This window comes from Lemur catta, chromosome 10, assembly GCF_020740605.2.
Source record: "Lemur catta isolate mLemCat1 chromosome 10, mLemCat1.pri, whole genome shotgun sequence".
Taxonomy (NCBI): Eukaryota; Metazoa; Chordata; class Mammalia; order Primates; family Lemuridae; genus Lemur; species Lemur catta.
The window spans coordinates 5,405,587-5,423,559 of NC_059137.1; the positions used below are offsets into that span (position 1 = coordinate 5,405,587).

The window sequence follows — 17,973 nt, forward strand, 5'->3', positions numbered from 1 at the left end:
GAGGAGAACCCGGCGCCCTGCACTGCTGCAGCCACCTGCTGTGAGCACGCCAGCCCCGCCGCCTGCCGCGCGCAGCACGTCTTGCTGCCGAGGGCTCCCGAGAAGAGCTCCACTGAGCCGTGCGCTTCAGTATGCTCCGCCGAGCAGGACACGCAGCCTCTGACAAGCCTGCTGGCTTAATAAGTATCATTACAGAGGGCGCTGCTCACTTCCCCACTTCCCCTTCCACGCTGTCAGCATGGCAGAGACAGAGTCAGCACTCCCCACCTGACAGTCCCCTGGGGGGCCACTGCATGACCTCGAAGGCCGGCACACCGCCTCTCCTGCTCGTCCACACGAAGAAATAAGACACCCAGGATGTTGAACACAAGTAAGCGAGGAGCGCCTTGGGGCTGAGGGCAGTGAGTTCAAAGGTAAAGAGAGAAAAGGCACGCTGTGGGGGGGACAGGGATGCAGCCAGCAAGGAACTCAGGACGTCACCTCCTCACCACTCTCCAGGATGCTGTGATGGCCTGACCCACCAGTGAGAAGTGGCCTGTGTGGTGGCACAGCCCACTCGCAGTGCTGCGAGAAGAGCCGGGCTGCTGCCAAGCCAGTGCCAAGGGCACAGGAAGGGCCTGAGCAGAGCAGGGAAAGCGCCTGCGAAGCGGCCCATACGCACACAGCACACCGGGGCCGCTGGGCGGCAACCCCGCCACTGTTCTGCAGGACCCAGCACAGGGCTCCAGCCCCTTCAGGAATCGGACCCCGCCACGTCCCTGTCCACACACACAAAGCAGCTCAGAACGGGGAAGGATCTCGGACCAGAGCAATCTGCCAAGGATTCTAAAGTTGTAAACACTGATTTATTTAAAAAATACTACAGAGAAGAGATTTGGATTCAAAAAACACGGAGTCATATACAGAAACAAAATGTATTTGGACCCAGAAAAAAAGAGGAGGGACCCCATAGGCATTCCAGAAGAGAGTGGAAAACTATTTACATGTCATTTATAAAAGAGCAAGTCTATAAAAGAGTGTAATACCAAGGTATAAATGTAAAATATAGTGGCACATCATGTTAACAAAAAGAAGAGACCAGTACCTTGTGGAAACAGGCAGTCGGGGATACCCGGTGGGTCTGCAAGGCCGCTGTCGGTGTCTAGCGCCTCCCGCAGGCTGCGCGACACAGCCATCTGGGGGCAAAGAGGTGATGCACTGTGAGAACCGCATAAAACGATCCGGAGGAAACCATTTCTATCAGAAAAATAAAATACAAGTATAGGTGACAAGTGTAAAAATAGGGGGCTGTGAGGTCGCGGCCTGAGGCAGCGCAGGGAATGGGAAGGTGGTCTCCCCTGGGCCCAGGTGAGGCCGGGGGCAGGCGCCTGCCCACTCCTAGAGTTAGCTGCTCTAGATCAAGGTCCGGTAGACCTGGGGTCCCTGCCCCGAGAGTCACGGTCTCTGTCCTGGGCAATCCGGGGGAGGACACACCAAGGCCTGCTCTTTGAAATACTTTCTGGGGCTTCACTTGTGGTTTTCTTAACACTCCCTGATGACCCTACAGAAACATGAGGCCAAGTGTTGCTCACGCTAATTAAATAAAAGACATTAGCCTGATTCAAGAATGCAGCCAACAGTGGTCAGGCCTTTGGTGCCAGCAGTCCTTTTCCTGTGTGCTGGTGCCCCGTGGCAGTGTCCTTCTGTATCCAAATGGCTGTGCAGAGGGCAGAGCTTTGAAATGCTTCAAGAACTCCAGAAACCTGAAGACTGTCTTGTCACAAAGGGAAGGGCGGGGGAGGGAAGGAGATGAGTCAGAAATCAAGACCTTTTCGGGGCACCTGGATGTGTGAAAGGAAAGTTCACCCTGGGCCACCGCAGACCTGCCAGGCCCAGTCCAGGGCTAGCCTGGCACCGGCCGTGACCCACCTAACCACTGCCTCCCTGCCCTGCCCCTGTTCTGCTGGGGGGTCGGCAGCGACAGTGACCTGCTACCCTTAAGACTCAAGCTTTCTCGCTGGGACTTGGCAGTGCATGTCAAAGACAGCAAGAACAGGCCTCGGGGATGTGGACAGGACAGATGACAGCTCCCACCTGTCCGGGACACACAGGCTAGTTGGCTGTAGCACCCTGTTTCCCACCCGAATCAGGAGCTGTCCTGCACAGGAGGGAATGGCAAGTGCGCCCAGCCCCGGGCAGCAAAGGAGGGCAGAGCGACCAGCGGGTGGCACTGGTTGCGCCTGTCACTCCCAAATGTGGTTCTTGAAACACATCTTCAATGCAGGAGGTGCAGGGACGAGGAGTGGGGAGGGGACGCGGCTCGTGGTCTTGGTTCAGGCTTCGGTTCTTGGGACAAATGGAAGGAGAAGGCACAGCCAGAGGACGAGGATCTCCAGAGAGAAAAACAAAAAGGACACTCCTTTTTGGTCGTTGCCACCTGACCCGGAGAGCTCAGTCCAAAGCACTCGGTGGCAACCAGCCTGAGAGGCCCTGGTGTGCCAACTGCCGTCCACAGAGCGAGCGGGGACTCCACAGATACAACTTGAGGACAGGGCTGGCTCAGGGAGCCCGGGCTGGGGAGGGCGATGGTGCAGGAGGACAGTTGGTGCACACATAGGTAGTAGGGCTGGACTCCATGGGGGCCCTCGGCTGTGCCTGGCGCAGAGCTCCTGGGCCAAGGTGCCGACTCACTGGTCCTTTGTCAGACACTGTCATGGCACGGGCAAGCCCTCACGTGCTGCAGGCAGCTCCAACTGGCTTGACTCCTGGCTTCTGCTACCTCTGTACGATGTCACTGATTTCCTTCACGGAACTGAGAAGCTTGCTGAAGTCCTGAGTGGCCGCCGGGCCACTGCCTGCTGGCGCCGGGCAGATCTGGAGCTCCCGGAGGTTATTCTCCAGTTTGTTGATGGCCTCCCGGAAGGCAAACTTGTTCCTCATTTGCTGGATGGAATCCACGTAGCTCACGCAGAATGTGTAGAGGTTTTTGCCGGCTTCTAGCACCGCACTGTGGCTGGCCATCTGTTCAGAGTTCCTAGAGATGGCGAGGCACAGGGCCTCGGTGCTGTCCAGAACCACGCCCTTGGTGATGGCGCCACTGGCGATCCGCTCAGGAGGCTGGCGGGTTTTCCGAAGAGACACGCGGGTCGATATGAGAGGGATGAAGGCGGTGGAAGATGGCTGGTCCCCGGCCAGGGCTAAAGATGCTGATGGCAATGTGGAGGGAGCAGGGGCCGGGCTGGTGGGGGTCCCCGACGGCTTGGTGGATGACTGTGGCTTTGGTATGGACGGGAGCACAGGCTTTTTGACGCCCTCTCCTAGCTGGCTGGGTTTGGCAGCATCACTGTTCACAGCATCAACAGCCAGACTCGTGGATTTTGTTTTCACGCCGGTGCCTGCCTCCCCGGCTGCCTCCTGGCTCGGGCTCTGCGAGGGCTTTCCAGTCTTCCCTGCGGAAGCTGGAGGGGGTGGCGGGGCAGGTTTGAGCTTGGACAGTTTCCCCCTGTCTCTTCCAGGAGACTCGGAGGAGTGCTTGTGCCTCCTCACTCTGGGCTCCTCTGCAGGGGCCTTGCTGGTACCTGCAGGTGCCCCTGACCCTGCTCTGCTGGTGGGGGGCACGGGCTCAGCTACAACTGGGGTCCCTATGGCACTTCCCTTCCCAGCCTCTTCCTTCTGGGGGAGGCCTGAGGAAGGAGGCACCATGACGTGCCGACGGAGGGGTTTTGGAGTCAGACTGGGAGGGCTGGAGCCTGGGCTAGACTCCGTGGTGTCTTTGAAGACCTCGTCAGCAGCTTCCTCGTTCTTTTTCCCCAGCCTGGGCGGGGGAGTCACAGTGCCTCTGGTCACCTGGTTCTCACTCGCCCGCTTCCGAGGCAGAGCTGGCTTTTCACTTTTGTGCCCTCCAAACGTGGACGAGTCAAACTGCCTTCCGGTGGACTGCAAGTCTCGAGGCAGTGTGACTGACCTCCACTCTGTGTCCTTGGCCCCGTGGGGCACGCAGGAGGCAGAGCAGGACCGCAGGAAGCGCTTGCTGGAGCCACCGCCGCTCTCCTCCTCGCCTGCTGCCACGCGGCTGCTGGTCAGAGTGCTGGACTTTTTCCACAGGTGGGGAGACCGGAAGCCCGTGCCCCCTGACTCCCGGAGGGCTCCATTGGGGACACCAGTCCCATTGCTGGGCTTTGGGGACTTAGCCGGCTCGGCTGAGTCCAGAGGAGTGCAAGTTAGTGCCCCGTTGCTGATGTCCCGGCCCTCTTCCTCGCAGGCCGCCCTGCGCTCCGGCTGCCCGTCCATCTCGCGGAAGGAGCTGCTGCGCTTGGGAGGGGCTGGGGCTGTTTTCTTCTTCTTCTTGATCAAGGCGCTGAACAAGTTGGTCTTTTTGTCTTTGGGGAGAAGGCGTTCATCTTCATTCAGGCCGCCATCTGGGGGACCTCGCTCTTTTCGAGGGAGCAATGGAGACACAGTAGGCTCCTGGTCCAGAGGATCTGAAACACAGTGGGAAGAGGTGAACTCCAGACCAACAGCTCTTGCATGGCGAGCTTGGGGCTGGCCACCCCACACTCTCCAGAGGAGCGGCTGGGAGTCCAGGCTCTGACAAGGCTGGATCTGACAACCAGCTCTGCCACCCACTCTCCACGAGGCCCAGACAAGTGACTTCTCTGCTCATCGTCAGCTTTCTCACTTACAACATGGACTACAGTGTGGTGAGAATGTCAATGGCATGATAAATGTGGAACACATGTCCCAGCTCCCGCACATTGACTCTCAATAAGCGCCACTGTTACCGTTAGGATTATCGTTAGGAAAGGCTTAGGTCTCTCTCCTTGAAGACAGGGGAACAGAGCTGCATGGCCCTGGCCTCTTTCTTCATCCCAGCCCGGGCTTATTCTGAAGCAGCGAGGTCCCTCCAACGTCATTCTCCAGTAAGTCAAAACAACAAGGCCGACCAAAGGGTCAGAACCTGTGGCTCTCACACTCGCCGGCCAGTCGAGGTGCCTACAAGGCATGACCTGGAGGTAAGGGGCTGCACACCACAGCGGGGAAGGGACAAGGGGCCACTACGTGTGGGAAATAAGAAGAAATGAACTTTGACAATTTTTAAATGGGCATTCTTTAAATATGAATACTAGTTTATAAGAACTCTTTCTGGTGTGGCCAACCTCTTGTGAGTGACAGAATTCTCCTTCAGAGGTCAGCTGCAAGAAAAGAGGTTTCTGTCAGCTCCCTGCAACTCAGGACAGAGGTACCAGCCTGCATTTATCAGAACCCAAGGCAGCACGCAGGACATCTGAATCAAGGAACAAGGACCTCACAAAACTTTAATCCAGTGGAAGAAGGCTGAGAGAGTGAAATGCTAATGAACCATACTTAGCTCTGCTTCAGTGCTGGGCAGCTCACTGCCACCCTGGCTCACCACAAGATCGCGTATCAACACACCCCTCAGATGAGGACTGACGGCACAGGCGAACACGAATGCTTATCACTGGGCTGTAATGAGCACAGCATTCGCACGGTGGCCTCTCCTACCCACTGCTCAACCATCTGAACTCGTGAAAACTAACAGAAGGAAGAAGGGTCAAAGGTTCTGGAGAGTCTATATGCCGTAACTTCCCAACTGGGTGAACGAGATGATCAAGTGGGACGTAGGAATAAAGTATCATAATTAGAATTAATGTCAACCTTTTAAGTGTATATTTTTGGTGTATTTTATAATATACATACCATATTCCTACAGTAGTGTATGTGTATACATACATATTTTACTTACTATATACATGGGCTATACGTTCAATTTTTTCTTGCCCATTTTAAAAAATATGGGTATACAATAAAAGAAACTGGGGTCTATAGATTCTGCTGTTCTGCTGTAAGTAGACATCCCATCATAAATCTCCATCAAAACATGGTTTTGGGCCGGGTGTGGTGGCTCAGGCCTATAATCCTAGCACTCTGGGAGGCCAAGGCAGGAGGATTACTCAGGAGTTTGAGACTAGCCTGAGCAAGAGTGAGACCCCATCTCTACAGAAAATAGAAAAATTGGCCGGGTGTCATGGCTCGTGCCTGTAGTCTCGGCTACTCGGGAGGCTGAGGCAGGAGGATTGCTTGAGCCCAGAAAGTGGAGGTTGCAGTGAGCTACGATGACACCACTGCACTCTAGCTGGGCCAACAAAGCAAGACTCTGTCTCCAAAAAACAAAACCAAAAAAACTTGGCTTTATCCTGCCCCTTCCCACAGGCCCACTCAGTAGTCCACTGGAGTCCACTCCACTGTCAATATGTCCTGGAAGCCTGGACAAACCCAGAAGCTTGACCATCCTGGTACCTTCATTCAGCTGTCTGCAGCAGAACCCGGGCTGCTGGGGAGTAACAGCATGGAGTAACACAGAACGGAGCCTGGCACGTAGGAAGCACTAGATAAATGTTGCTAATATTATTTTTGATAATATCTTGAGACCCCTCTTGAACCGACCCCATCTCCCTCACTCTCTCACTCGCCTAGGCAACAGCACCAGAAAGACATTCATTCCTCCCGGAAACCACGACGACACTAGCTCTGTACCCAGTGTCTCCTGGTTCTACTTAGCTCCTGCGAGCTCGTCACGCCTGTGCTTTCATAGCAAGCTGCTTGTCACCTGGCTCAACACTTAGTTAGCTGCAACTGCACTGAGAGTGCAGCCGCAGATGCTGCAACAGCAGACGAAAGGCAGGATTGCTGCTCGGCAGGCTTTGTAAGCACCTCTGCTCAACTCACTGAACTGACTGCCGAAGCCAACAGCTCCTAAGCGACTCCCAGAGGTAGGAGATGGGGCACTGTGGGGAGAGAACCTTCCTCTGCCCGAAGCTGGCCCACCGAGGAAGGATATGCCCGTGTAGGCTCCACTCACAGCTTCCCGTTCCCCTACACGGGCCCAAACGCTGGTGACTCTCCCTGAGCCTCTGGCAGGGAGGAGAGAAGAGTGATGGGGGTGGGGACATACCGCTCTCTCCCTGGCCCTTGGGGTGGGGCACCTCAGGCACGTCGGTGGCATCTTTGTGCTCTGCAGCTCTCCGGGAGGTCCTGGTCTTGGTGGGCAGCTCTGGGGCCTGAAGCAAGGTGCTCACGGCCCCTCGGACGCCTTGTTTCCCCAGCTCCTTTTCCACTTCTAAGAATCGCATGTGCACACAAACAAAAACCCAGCACCGTCAGTATCAGAGTCAGCTTAGCGTGAGGGTTCCCACTTTCTTTTCAAGATAACAATGGTCATCTATACACAGCTGGAGAAAAGGGACACAGATGCTGGAGAACCAGCACTTAGTATTTCTCAGAAATCTCTACAGGGCTGCAGAAGGCAGAGTGTCCAACACTCAACACCTCTGTCCAGCGTTCTGGTCTCAGATGGTTTGTTGGCCTGTGCGCACTTCACCCAGGAAATAAACTGAAGGACCCAGGCTAGAGTCCCACATGGTCACCCCCGGTCCAACCTTTCACCCCCTTTGCAGGTACCCTAGGGACAGGTACTTTACCATCTGAGATACTGGATTCCTGGAACATTGTTTCAAAGGCTTGGTGGATTTCAGCAAAGGAGGGCCGGTCAGAGGGATTCCACTGCCAACCTGGACAGAAGAGACCCAAGTCAGACCACCCACGAGGCCTTGCTAACAACGTAAAGCTAGCAATTCTCAAGGAAAAGTCTGGAAATGAAAGAAGCGTGCCAATCCTGCTAACCATCTTTTGCTGAGACAAGTTAAAATGACAAATGCCGTTGTGTCCTGTTACAGATATTAAGAATTTGAAGACAGTATATACTGGCAGGAATATGGATTGTAGATGCTGACAGCAAGAACTGCATTTGTAAATATATTTCCTCAGACCCACTCCAGCAGGTACAGGAAATTACTAAGCCAGATAGCTCCCTTCTGTCTCATCCTCACTTCATGGCTACCAAAGTCTGAAATCCTCATCAATAAAAAAATGCTAGTAAAAATAAGACTAAAATGAGGACTAAACAGACTGATAAAACCCAGTTCTGGGGAGCATATGCAGTCACCCTCATACACTTCTGACAGGAGTATAAACTGCCACAACCATTTTGGAAGACAATTTGGTAAAATTTATTAAAATTTAAAATCCACGCAGTCCTTTGAACCCACAGTTCAACTTTTAGAAATACTAGCATAAGAGCCCAGAGACATGCACGTACAAGGATGTTCATTCCTGCCTTGTTTATAATAGCAAAACCTAAACAAATGTATATAAAAACCAAATGCTCATCAAAAGAAGACTGGAGAAATGAATGCATTAAATCATTTCATGGAATGCTAGGCAGCTATGTAAAAACAAAGGGTGGGGAAGGAGAGAGAGATCTGAACAACGGACATGGAAAGGCATGCCTGTCATACTGCTGAGCGGGGGAAAAAACACAGCGGAAATGATCACATGAATATCTTATAAAACATATGATAAAAAAGCAGATAAGGACACGGCATAAATAGATACTTGTAAATAATATAAGACTAACAGGATAAACATCATCTCGAGTGTTTAGCAATTATAGCAGAATGTCTGAAGGCAGGGCCCAGGAATCTATATTTATTAATACGAAACCCAGGTTTGGTATCCATCAATCCCATTTTTGCTTAAAAAAATGTAAACAAGGCTGGGCGTTGGTGGCTCACGCCTGTAATCCCAGCACTCTGGGAGGCCGGGGCAGGAGGATTGCTTGAGCTCAGGAGTTTGAGACCAGCCTGAGCAAGAGCGAGACCCCATCTTTATAAAAATAGAAAAATTAGCCAGGTGTGCTGGTGCACCTGCTGTCCCAGCTATTTAGGAGGCTGAGACAGGAGGATTGCTGGAGCCCAGGAGCTTGAGGCTGCTGTGAGCTAGGCTGACTCCACAGCACTCTAGCCCAGGCAACAGAGCAAGACTGTCTCAAAACCAACCAACCAACCAACCAAAAAAACCTCGCAAAAACTTACATATATACTACCTATAAATAAAGGTACGTAGAACCACTGAAAAAGTCTCAAAAAATCTGTATCAAACTGCTATATTAGTTTCTTCCAAAGAATTGGAACAGAGAGAGCAAATGGAAAGACTTTAGTTTTTTACGTTATATACTCCTGCATTGCTGGAACTTCTTACAGTGCCTACATATACTTTTACAACGGGCTGGGGAAGGCTCACATGCTCGCATGAGTTCGTAGACCTTCTCTGGGCAGCCTTCTGGGCGTTCCATGCGGTAGTCTTTCTCCAGCAGCTCATATACCTGGGACAGGTCAATTCCCGGGTATGGTGACATGCCATAGGTGGCAATTTCCCAAAGCAATACTCCAAATGCTGAAAGCAAAAAGAAAGAGAAAGGCTGTTCAAGATGTGTAAGATGTTCAAGCTTTAACCACACTGCATTTAAAATTGGTTACCTGTGCAGCAGAAATCAGAAGTTACGCCCTCAGACACAGCCCAGGCACTGACATTTTACCAGGCTCTTAGTCACAAATAGCCCAAGACAAAACAGGACAGAATGAGATTCTCAGTTTACTCACAACACAGACTAAAACATGCTAAAGGAGGGAAAACAACTGGGTTATAAGCCCCTCAGGGGTCTTTTAAGTAATGTGGCCGTCTTGATGGGATATGTGGTGGAAGGAACCTAGGGCTAGAAGTCAGGTGAACAACTAGCTATGTGCCTGAGGCTGGCCACCACTCCTTTTCAGGTGTGTAAGATTATCCCCAAGGCTCCTTCCAACTCTAAAAAGCTCATAAAAATCTTAGGAGGTCTTTGAAAGTTTTGAAATCCCAGATTATGGCCTTGAAATTTCCATTTCCTGTTAAAGGAACCAGGATTCCTTAGAGAAATTGTCTGGGGCAGGGAATGAACCTGGAATATATTGTCATTTCAGAGAGCATGGATGCCATGGAAGACTATAAGGGTAATGTCAAAAGGCCTAGGAGCTAATCTGAAGCTTCCACTGGAAGATGAGATAATCTGGGTATCAACAGGGAAAATAACTGCAGTGGGTGGAAACACATTAAATATATTTAAATCCAAGAGTTCATAATACTACTACAAAGGACAAACAAAAACAAAAAGACCTAACTGGTCACCATTGAAAAGTATTAAGAAACCAACTTGTTATTTCAAAAACTGGTAAATAAAGGCAAAGGAGCAAGAATTTAATCTGCTTCTCCTATATGAACGGACCACTGTGTAACCAAACAGATGAATGGCAGTTTCTTCTTACAGAAGTATTCCACTAATAAATGAATCAGGAATGACGGAATTGGAGAATTACCATTTGACAACCCCTAGTAAACTATGAGATCTAGGCTTTGGGTATAACTGCTAAAAATCACAAAAAGGGAGAAAATCAAGCATTATGTAACTACTGATGGAAGAGCATGCCACCTCCTATGATATACTCTTACTAAAAGAAAAAAAACGTCAAGCCTGAATGTGATCAAACTGTCTAGATCCAACTACCCATTTACTAGGAGTACTGAAGCCAGGGGAGCAGATTAGATCGCACTGTGGATACTGTGAGCAAAATCCAGATGTGGGAAACTCTCAAGGATAGGTGATGTGATGGGGTTTCTTCAATAAATACATGGCAAGGGAGATAAAGACACGGAGAGGGAGCTCACAGGTTAGAAGAGACTGAAGGGACAGAGCAACTAATGCACTGTTAACCGTAATTGGATCTCAGTTCAAACACTGTAAAAAAAAAAAAAAAAAAAAAAGTGTGACTTTTATGGTTCAATTGAAAATGTGAACACTGACTGGATATTTGAAAATATCAGAAGTAACTGCCAATGTTGGGGGTAGCAATGTTATCATGCTAATAAAAATGTCATCTTTAAGAGACTCATACTAAAATACTTCTGTGCAAAATAATATGATCTCTGGAATTTGCTTCAAAGCAGTAAGGGTGGGGAGCAGGTGGGGCCCAGAGGAAGCAAGCGCACCATGAGGGGTCACACAGTGGGGTGATGGGCTTGGGGTGGGGGGGTGTCACTGTACAATTCTGTCTTCAGTGTAGGCTTACAATGTGTCATAATAAAAAAATTTTTTTTAATTGTTACATGAGACTTCTAAACAGCATACCCTACATTGGGGAAGATCCTAGGTGCCTGCAGGGTCAGCTAGCTGCCCAAGCAAATCCCAAATCCAAGCAGCCAACTTAGAATGAAGACACAAAGATGGTAAGGGAAAAGAAAAGAAAAGAAAAAAAATTATTCTGGATTATTTAGGAATAAAAAGTTCGCTTTTACTTCATTTTGGAAAGAAAACAGGAGAGCGGATTTTAAAATGAGAGAGGAAGACACAAAATAAGAAGGAGAATTAAGTAATGAAGAGAAGAAAAAGAAAGGGAAGAGCAAGAAAGAGGCAGTAAAAAAGCCAGGAGAAAAGGAAAGACAGCCTCCTGCAGCAGGTGCGGACCTCCCGTGCAGCAGCCCTTACCCCAGACATCAGACTTGATAGAGAACTTGTTGTAGGCCAGGCTTTCAGGCGCTGTCCACTTGATCGGGAACTTGGCTCCAGCGTGGGCTGTGTAAGTATCCCCTGTCATTAACCTGCTCAGGCCAAAATCAGCCACCTTCACCAAGTGGTTCTCACCTACCAGGCAGTTTCGGGCAGCAAGATCTCTGAGAAAGGAAAAAGTTCACCCATGAGAGCTCCTGGCCAATTTTCTAGCTTCACAAATCTACTACTGCTGAGCAAAGGTGCAACACTGACAATGGCAAGATTGAGTCTGGTCCCTGAGAAGCTTGTGCTAACACCCCACTGGGAAGCAGCGCCAGTCCCTCAGCAAACACACCGTGACCTCCCACCACGGGGAGAGGCAGCAGAGGCACTGGCAGTGGGCTCCCGGGTCCCGCAACCCGCAGCAAGTTAATTACCTTGGGACTCCGTTACCTCATCCGTAAAATGAAGATGATAGTAATAGTGCCGACCTCTTTGGGTTGCTGAGTGGTAATGAATTAATATGCAAAGTGCTTAGACCCAGGCCTGGCGAATAGTAAGTGTTACTGCTACTCTATGCCAGGCATGGGGAACAAACACTTAGCCCAGTTCTCAATCTCAAGAAGCTTGTATCAGAATGAGTCTCCACTTGTCCTATCCAGACTTGACAGGAAAACATAAAATAAAGCCTATGGCATTCTTTACCCAAATTGTGTTTCCTACTCCTCTCTTTCTTCCTGATGCTTACCCAAATGTATCCTAAAAACTCCCTCCTGCATAATCTGCCTCTTCTCACCTCCTGATTCTCCCAGGGAGGCAGGAGTCTAATCTTTGCTTCGTGAATGTTAACCACGAAACCACAAAGCACTGGAAGAGAGGAACGGGAAGAGGCAGCAGCTTGCAGTGATAGCTGCATGAGATAGCCTGATCGTCAGCAGTGAGAGAGAAATTAAATACAGAAGAGTTGTGCTAATAGGATTTGGTAAAGCATCTTAAGTTTGCCTGAATGAAGAAGGAACAGACCTAGCCGTGCAAGGCAAACCAGAAGTCAAGGCATCTCAATTTGCAGCACCAGAGGGTTCACGTTCCTGACTGCCAGGAGCATCTGGATCAGGCTATCGTGCAGCATAGAAAATCTGTCTTGCTAGGAGCCGCCAGCATTTCACACATGCTACTCTTATTCCTCGCTATGAAATCTCATGTAGAGGTTTCATACTTGAGTTAATTGGGTAGGAAAGGTCACAGTGGTGGCGTGGAGAACATCTTGCATGAAAGACTCCGGCAAAGCCCATCAGGCTCTGTCTTGCATAGGCCGTCACTTCGCTAGGAAGCCATTTCCACCAGCAAAGAATGCGAAGACCAAGATAATTGTGGCACAGTTGAAGGTCAAAATACTCCAGGGTTTAAAACAGCAAAGACACTTAATTTTGGCCTACATATATACAATTCTGACAATCGTGGAAACATCCCTGAACCAGATGACAGCAAGTTAAGTCAAGAATGAAATGCTAATAAAGAGAAAAGAGAAAAAAACTCACACACTGAAAAACAAAACTCGTGCACTGGCCATTATCATGAGTTTCTGTAAAAGGAACGCCAACCGCCCCCAGGAAGAGGTCATTACTGATGAACACCGGCCTCGCAGAACAATGAGCACTCCATTTCTGAGGGAGCTGTGATTATTAGGAAGGACGCCCTCTATGAACTTCATTTAATATTCTACTTAGTCCAAGATGGTTCACAAATGAAATATTTTTTACCCCAGGATTAACTGCTCCGTTGGTCCAGGGTCTAGGCCTGGCTGAATTTAGCCCTGGATGCGGGCCTGAAGCTGGCTGTGTAAGGGACCTAGCGTTTGCCTTTGTGCCAAGGCGTACCGTGCAGCCAGCGCTGAAGTTAGAACCTGAGCCCTAAGATCTTGCAGGCTGGGCCTTTGTACAGGCTTCCTGGCTCCACACTCTGTGGCTCTGCAGCTTGGGCTGCTTCGCCAGGCCCCTACCTGTGGATGAAGTTTTTCTTCTCCAGGTACTCCATGGCTGATGAGATCTGAGTAGCCATGTACAGCAGCACCACGGCATTCACCTCCTGCCGGTTACACTCTCTCAGATAATCCAACAGGTTCCCATAGGTCATGAACTCGGTGATTATATAGAATGGGGGCTCCCGGGTGCAGACCCCTGCCAATGAGACACTGAGGACTTTAGCATGCAGCTCTACTCCTGACTGAAGAAACATCTTTCTAAAGAAAAAGGCTTCTGAAATGGATTCCGACTCTGCCCCTAAGCCCTGGGCCCAACTTCTACCGTGGTGCCAAGCACCTGTGCCTTGAGACTGTGCTCCTATGGGAGGGACATGGCCATGCTCTTTTTTTCCTCTCAAGCCAATGAACTTGAATTTACACAGGGAGAGGCTGCCATGAGTTCAGAAGCAAAGACCAGGCCCCACACTAAATGACCTAAACCATTGTGAGTTTACCCCCAAATCGCTATGTCTGATGATCATGTCTACTTACAGAATCACTTCAGTGAAAAAACTCTTGAAATTCTTAAGTTTCAGAAGCCAATTTCAGGTTTGCATTTGACTGCTTTTAGGTATCCATTTAAGGTAATCACATATTCACAGACACGCACCCCCACACATCCCATCCCACAAAGGGGAGACCCTTTTACCAGCAGCTAAATGTTGGCAGAGCAGAGATGTCGTATCAGAACTGGTAATGCAGGGAGCTGCCTCTCATTTCTTTCTCAGTGCCTGTGTCGCCCCAGAGAGTTTGAGCATAAGCCCCTCTCTTTAGAGCACCACGCTTACTCACCCAGCAGCTGCACTAGGTTAGGGTGCTTGATCTCTTTCATTACTGCAGCTTCTTTCAAGAACTCTTCCACCTCCATGGTGTCCTCCTGCAGAAGAAAAAAAATCAGTGGTGAAATAATTTCAGCAAGTTATGTGGGAAAGTACAACTTGAATGGTTAATATAAACTGGAGCTTCAACGTACTTATCCTTAGCCACCTTTTGTGGCAGCCACATTGCTTCAGACAGGTTCCATGACAGCCAATCATCACCCCAATGGCACAAAGAATTTTCCCCTTTGGTGCTGAACTTTTGAATTCTCAGCCAGGACAACAGGTCAAAGTTGGCTTGCACGTGCTGACAGCTTGCTTCTGTCGGCTGCTGTGCAGACCATGTTTGTTTCCCCACCTTTTGGAGTTTGGGGGCGGGAGGGAGCAGGGAGATGTGCAGAGGAAAACACTACAAACATGAGGCTACTTTCCTAAGGAACGTCTGGTTTCCAAGGGGTCCTAACACAACATAAAGAAAACATCACTTGAAGAATCTGAAATGTACCTGATTTAAGGGAAGAGATGCTGATGACAGAAAGAGATGGTGCATTACCAAAGAGCGATGCTTCAAAACATGGCAGCAACAGAAGATGCGGACCTGCTTAAGCATGTGGTATCATGGGGCTCTTAATGAAGCAATCACCACTATCTGTCAGGTCAATTATTCAGATTCTAAAATAATCCTCACCAGCAGCTCCCTTAACAGCGAATTCACAAGCACCATCAGTACACATCACATTTCAACAAGTCCACAGTATCTAAATGCCAAGGGGGAGAAGAAGATATTAACAAGTGCCCAGAGCAAATGGAATACTATTTCTACATTTCCTCACATGTTTTTGGTCAAGGGTCACGTCCAAAGTGCTGTGGTGCCTGGCCCTGTGGGAAGCCCCATCACACAGAGCCTTGGCCTTGGCTTATGTTGGTAAGCCTCTTTTCGACTTCAAGTCACTGTTTTTGAACCCATCATCAAAACAAGCAGCAGGTCAGTGTTAAATAACATGGTCTGTTCTGCTGTAAGAACTTGGCTATGAAGGCCAAAGAAAGAAGTGAGACACCTTCAAGTTTCGACGTGGAGTCTGAGTGTGCCTGAAGAGAAAGATCGTGTGGGGGAAACAGCGAGTGGACGTCTTGAAAATTGGGCTCCCCTAAGAGGAAAGCTTTATCAGCTTTCTGTTAAACGTGGAACCTTATATATTATTCCTGCCCCTTTGGGAGACAAAACGCCAAAGTGTCCTTGCTGTACTCACTGGCTGCACCAATTTCTCCTCCTGACGTGGGGAGACTTCCAGAGGACAGGTCAACCTTTACTTCTTGCTTTGGTCAATCCTACTATGACACAGCACGACCGAGGCTACGTGTCAGCCATCATCACTTAGCTTAGCACTCACAGAGACTGAAACTTAGAAACAATTTATTGCTCTTTAAAAACGGTGAGCTGGTCTTAATGTCAATTAAACATTGTTGGTAGTCACTGTGCCAAGCTATACGGGGGTGGGCGGGGGTGAGGGGGACTCGTCCCTGCTGCTGCCCATTGGCTGTTTGATTCTTTCGAGTCCTTTCTGCTCCTTAATGTGCTCAGCAGACAATGCTGCTCTTGGCATGGAGTGCTCCGATTTACCAGGGTGACACGTTAATGTCAAAGGCTGGAGCGAAAATGCCTGCCAGAATCGGGCCTTTGATGCTGCTCACGTAGAGGACTGGGGTGTTAAGAATCTTGCTTGGCCAACAATATGTTCAAAAAATAGCTCTCAAATAAAGCTTTCTAGATGAGTGGAGTTTTTCTTTTTTAAAGCACCACATAATAAACCATGCACAGTGAAATCATTTTGGAAATATCATTTGCTTTTATAGCCACTAATCCTTTTCTAAAAGACCCATGTTATAGATCTTGAGAGGCACGAACATGCAATAGGAACAGCTCGGCTTTCAGAGGCATCCTCTTCTCAGCTATCTCCCCCCACCCCCTCTCTTTCTCTCGTGAGTATAGTTCCTTGTTTTTCTTTCAGAAAAATCAGTGTGAATTTGTCTCCCCCTGCTGGAATCAGACCTAGTTCAATTTATAATTTATTAATATTAACAGCAACCTACATTTGTCGTTGTGTTAAACTGGAAATATTCCCAATGAAATCCTGTGACATTCCTTTACTTTTAAAATTTCCTATCATTCTTTTGAAGAGAATTCATTTATATAGTAAAATACTACTAACTCAGATGAATTAGGGTGAAGGAAACACTTTGAATGAAAGCTATGAATTTCCAGTCTTATCTCTCCTGTGCCCATTAGGGACAGAGACGGGTCAACTGGCCTCTCTTCAAAAGGACTAACCGGCCTGGCCCGGCCCAGATGCAAATGAACATTTCGGATGGTACAGCGGAGTGGTCAAGGGGATGTTATACCAATCTAGCTCTGCTGCTGTGCGACCACGATAAGTTACATACCCTCTCCGAACCTGCTTTCTCATCTGCACAACAGAAGGAATATCAGGATCTACCTCACACACACAGAGTACCAAGAGCGGTGCCTGGAACGCAGCCGGCGCTCGATCAGTGGTACTCACTTTCATTACTATGAAGACAGTTGCTCTCTATTCCTGAGACGTGGACTAAACATGTTGCTTATGTGCAGGAAAGACTGGTTCTGCAAGGAATACTTTTTTTTGTCTTCTCACAGATACATTCTCCCAGATTTGGCATCTCACAGATATTTTCTAATCAGCTTCCTCCTTTTTGCTCACTCCCAACTCCCAAGTGTAGGTATTCCACAGCATGAAAAGGAGTGCTGTTTCAGAAATGGCCAGGCCTTCTGGAAGTTTCTGCACAGCCTTTTAGTTCCCTATGCCTCCCTCTCAGCAGGGAGGCATACAGCTCTTATCTACAGATAGATCAGTTTCCACATCTGTTTCTGGTTTTTAACCAATGCTAGGTGAGCAAGGCTACAAGCATAGTGAAGTGCTGTCCTTCACCTGTCAGATGGACCAGCCACAACACGATTAAAAGCACAGTGGAAAGATGGCGCAGAGCTTCCGCGCCAGACTGAAGAAGGCACATCGGACACCAGATGTGGGACCTGAAGCTCAAGTGAAATGCCCACGAGAAAGCCCAGAGGAAGCCCCGGAACTCTCATCTCCGATAGTGTGACTGCATGTAGCCCCATGGCCAGGGGAGAACCTACTGCGAGAAATTATTATCTTGCAAGAACAAGTGCAACATGGCAACAGCAGGCTCCGAGCTGCGTAGCCTCTCTCCCTGACATGTAGCTCTCCTCTTAGAGGCAGAGAGCCACTGCATGTGCGACTGCCAGGTGCTAATGCTGTCATGCAGCTCTTCCTTCTCTGATTGTTTCTGGAGCTCCTCAATAAAACCAATTTCTTAGGAGAAAAGAATAAAACCAAACACACTGTGCTGGGTGGAGTAAACAGGTGCTTTCTCAACCTTGTCCATGGAGTGCAAACTGGTCTGAGCTCCTTGGAAGGCGCTTTGGCAGCACAATCAAAATCATACGTGCACATGGCCCTGATCCAGTGGTTCTGAAGAGCTGACCCAGCAGGACAGTTTCACATATGCATAAACGAGGACAATCCCCTCACACTGTTTACAATACAAAATACTGGGAATAACACAAGGCCCACTGAGAACTGGTACACACTGAAATATACCCATACAGAAACAAGGCTGGGCGCGATGGCTCACGCCTGTAATCCTAGCACTCTGGGAGG

The 17,973-nt window shown here is 49.2% G+C and overlaps 1 protein-coding gene across 3 annotated transcripts in view; it reads right to left on the reverse strand.

Annotated features, from left to right (window-relative positions):
- Nucleotides 1-832: 832 nt before the first annotated feature.
- ABL1 (ABL proto-oncogene 1, non-receptor tyrosine kinase) overlaps nucleotides 833-17,973 on the reverse strand; it is a 124,262-nt gene continuing 107,121 nt past the window's right edge. For all 3 annotated transcript variants that reach the window (XM_045563733.1, XM_045563734.1, XM_045563735.1), the window contains exons 5-11: nucleotides 14,229-14,313; nucleotides 13,416-13,593; nucleotides 11,414-11,598; nucleotides 9,139-9,291; nucleotides 7,479-7,568; nucleotides 6,953-7,117; nucleotides 833-4,460 (exon numbers count right to left, since the gene is read on the reverse strand). In XM_045563733.1, coding sequence (XP_045419689.1) covers nucleotides 2,755-4,460; nucleotides 6,953-7,117; nucleotides 7,479-7,568; nucleotides 9,139-9,291; nucleotides 11,414-11,598; nucleotides 13,416-13,593; nucleotides 14,229-14,313 — 2,562 coding nt within the window. In that variant the 3' untranslated portion in view covers nucleotides 833-2,754. The remainder of the gene's footprint in view (nucleotides 4,461-6,952; nucleotides 7,118-7,478; nucleotides 7,569-9,138; nucleotides 9,292-11,413; nucleotides 11,599-13,415; nucleotides 13,594-14,228; nucleotides 14,314-17,973) is intronic.